This window comes from Ipomoea triloba, chromosome 11 (assembly GCF_003576645.1).
Source record: "Ipomoea triloba cultivar NCNSP0323 chromosome 11, ASM357664v1".
NCBI classification, from domain to species: domain Eukaryota; kingdom Viridiplantae; phylum Streptophyta; class Magnoliopsida; order Solanales; family Convolvulaceae; genus Ipomoea; species Ipomoea triloba.
Genome location: NC_044926.1, coordinates 22425469 through 22428677, shown reverse-complemented (window position 1 = coordinate 22428677; position 3209 = coordinate 22425469). Strand labels below are relative to the sequence as shown.

General features: G+C 36.7%; 1 protein-coding gene across 1 annotated transcript; it reads left to right on the top strand.

The window, feature by feature from the left end:
* Window positions 1-2062: 2062 nt before the first annotated feature.
* Window positions 2063-2772, top strand: LOC115996506 (calmodulin-binding protein 25). The gene has a single exon (XM_031235766.1). The coding sequence runs from the start codon at window positions 2084-2086 to the stop codon at window positions 2627-2629; it is 546 nt and encodes a 181-aa protein (XP_031091626.1). The 5' UTR covers window positions 2063-2083; the 3' UTR covers window positions 2630-2772.
* The last annotated feature ends 437 nt before the right edge of the window (window positions 2773-3209 follow it).

Genomic DNA, 3209 nt, shown 5'->3' with positions numbered 1-3209 from the left:
AATTATCTACCGCGAGAACACCGCAAATAAATAGTGTGGTTGAAAGATGAAATCGTACACTCAAAGAAGCCGCACGTGTGATTATTTCTACAACCGAACTCCCTAAACATTATTGGGCAGAAGCAATCAACACTGCTTGCTATACTCAAAATAGAAGCACGATCCACAAGCAGTACATCAAGATGCCATATTAACTTTGGAAATGGAGAAAACATAACATTAATTACTTTCATAATTTTGGTTACAAATGTTTTATTCATATTAATGATAAGTTACATTTAAAAGCTTTTGATTAGCATGCAGATGAAGGAATTTTTGTAGGATATTCAACTACCAGCAAGACATTCAGAGTTTTGAATAAAAGAACGATTGTGGTTGAAGAATCCATATATGTTGTGTTCGATGAAAAATCGTGCAACAGAATTATTACACTGGACGTGGATATTGTGCAAAATGGTAATAAATTTCAAATTGATTTTAGTGATGCTAATGAATCTTGTGAAAATGACATTTTGCAGGGATTAGATGAGTAGGAAATTAATTCTCTAGAAAATCCCATATAACAAACAGTACGTAAAGATTGGAGGTGAAAATAGAGATGAAATTAGAGGTGAGAATGGAGATGCAGTTGGAGATGAAATTGAAAATCAATTTGGATATGAAGTTAGAGATGAGAATAGACGTGAAGTTGGAGATCAAGTTGAAAATGAAAATGAAGGAGAAATTTAAACCAACACCACCAACTCTCAACTAGCGAATTCCTCCAAAACCATGCACTCATTCAAACCAAACTTAAATGGCTAAAAGATTACCATCCAGAATTAGTCATCGGGAATGTACGAGATGGTGTAAAAACGAGATCCTCAACCATTGAAGCATTGTTCACGTGTTATTTATCACAAATTGAACCAAAAGAAGTGGACGAAGCTTTAGGAGATCCAAGCCGGATTGACGCCATGCAATAGGAACTTGATCAATTCAAAATGAATGACGTTTGAGAATTGTTCCAAGACCAAAAGATCACAATGTTGTAGGTACAAAATGGGTCTTCCGTAACAAAGCTAACAAAGACGGTGTGATCGTTAGGAATAAAGCTAGGCTTGTAGCAAAGGGATACTCACGAGAAGAAGGAATAGATTTTGATGAGACATTTGCACCGATGGCAAGACTTGAAGCAATCAGAATTTTTCTAGCCTATCTATGCTGCATACAAAGACTTCATTGTTTATCAAATGGACGTCAAAAGTGTACTCTTGAATAGGTTACTTGAAGAAGTTTATGTTGAACCTACAATAGTCAATAATTAAGCATGCCCATGTATTATTTAGAAAGAATAGATTGTGGATCTTCCTTTAATTTTGAGGTTAATTGCAACTATATATAGAAGTGTACCATGCAAAATTACAAAATATATTTAATGATATGTAAAAATGCAATATAAAGGTATTTCTCTAGTCGATAGTCAGATCAAAAGACTAATCCTCCGTTGGGTGGTTTGCTCCATTCACATGGGTGGGAATTGAACTCTCAACCTCATGCTTAAGGCTGAACCACCACGCCAACCATATTGGTTAAAAAATGTGGGCTTTTGATGAAACTTAACTTGTGACTCTAGTTGACAGAAACTATATGTGGTCCTCCGAGTCGTGGTTCTCCTGAAAAGACCATGGGTGATTAAAATTTGATAGTTGAAGGACATGAGTAGTTAACCACAAATGATAACAATTTGACAGTCGAAAGACCATGAATGATCAATCTAAATATTTAGTATTAAACGTGACAAAACAATTATACTCAGAAAACCACATATGATATTAACTCAGAGTTTGTCCAACTAGTGTCATGATCTCGATCATTCTGTGTGCGCGGAGTAATTGTGTGAGTTATTAAAAAAAAAAAAAAAAAAGTTTGTGTGAGTTCTTTTTCTTCTTATTTTAGTTTTCCTGGATTTAAAAAATAATTTTTATTTGAAAATGTGAATCATGTTTGGCCCATTGGTTTGACTATTATTCTATAAATGCATATGCCCATCATATGAATTCATTCTTTCCTTCTTACTGAAGTCTCTCTCTCTCTCTCTCACATGAGTGATAGTAATGAAACCACGCCATTAACCCCAGACTGGCCACCATTCTATCAACAAAACGCACAACCCCAACACCCCATTTTCAGCGCCGCCACTGACCGGCTCTCCTTCTCCTCGGCGGTCGCCGCCGCCGAGCCGTCCTCATCTCACGGCCTAACCCCCGAGGGCCGGGTGGCGAAACCGGTCCGGCGGCGGTCCAGGGCGTCCCGCAGAACTCCCACCACCGTCTTCAACACCGACGCCTCGAACTTCCGGGCCATGGTCCAACAGTTCACCGGCGGCGGCCTTACTATGCCGCCGCCGCCGCCGCCGCCGTTTGGCATGGCGTTTGGGCCGCAACACCTAGAAAGCCTTAATGTTCCTCCAAGGCCGCCAAGTTATAATAATAATAATAATAATTTGCATCAGTACAGTTTGGGGAGCTCTAGCCATGGCGATCATCATCTTCAAGCTTTTATGGGTAGGGTTTCATTGAATCCATCTCGGGGAGGAGAAGGATCATCTTCGGATCAGAATAGAAGCCAAACAAATTACATGCTTTGACTTAGTTGAGAGCAGACATTCTCTAGCCAGCTAGAACCAACCAACGGGTCCAAACTATATATGTACCTTCAAACTTCAATTCATGTTTAATTTTAATTTAACACTAGTTTGACATACTATTGTATTATATTATTATTGGTGGATGGAATGTCTAACATTTTATTCCTTTTTTTTTTTTTTCCTTTTTTCTAGAAATTTATTAATAAATACTTTATTTGTTTCATCTTACCTCCTGTCATATTTACTGTAATTACAGGTCAAATAATTTTTTCTTTTTTGTTTTTTTAGTGTTTTAAAATTTTTTGTTATGTTTAATAGTACTACGTATTTTTTATTTAGTGTAGTTCAAAGATTTCTACCGTCGGACACCGTAACTAATCATTTCACTGAATTGTAGTTAATTCTATTGGATGAGACAACTGGCCTGATTTAATAGTACTTTTAATATAGTTTCTAAATATATGAATTTTGTATACTAATACTAACCTTAATATTATGAAAAGTTAAATAAAGGAAAAATTGCATTTTTGTCTCCAAGTTATAGGTTAATTGTTGGATTCTTGCCTACTTGTTGGTTGTG

Coding starts and splice junctions, on each gene's coding strand:
- LOC115996506 (XM_031235766.1), top strand. CDS start 2,084: ATGAGTGATAGTAATGAAACCACGCCATTAACCCCAGACTGGCCACCA.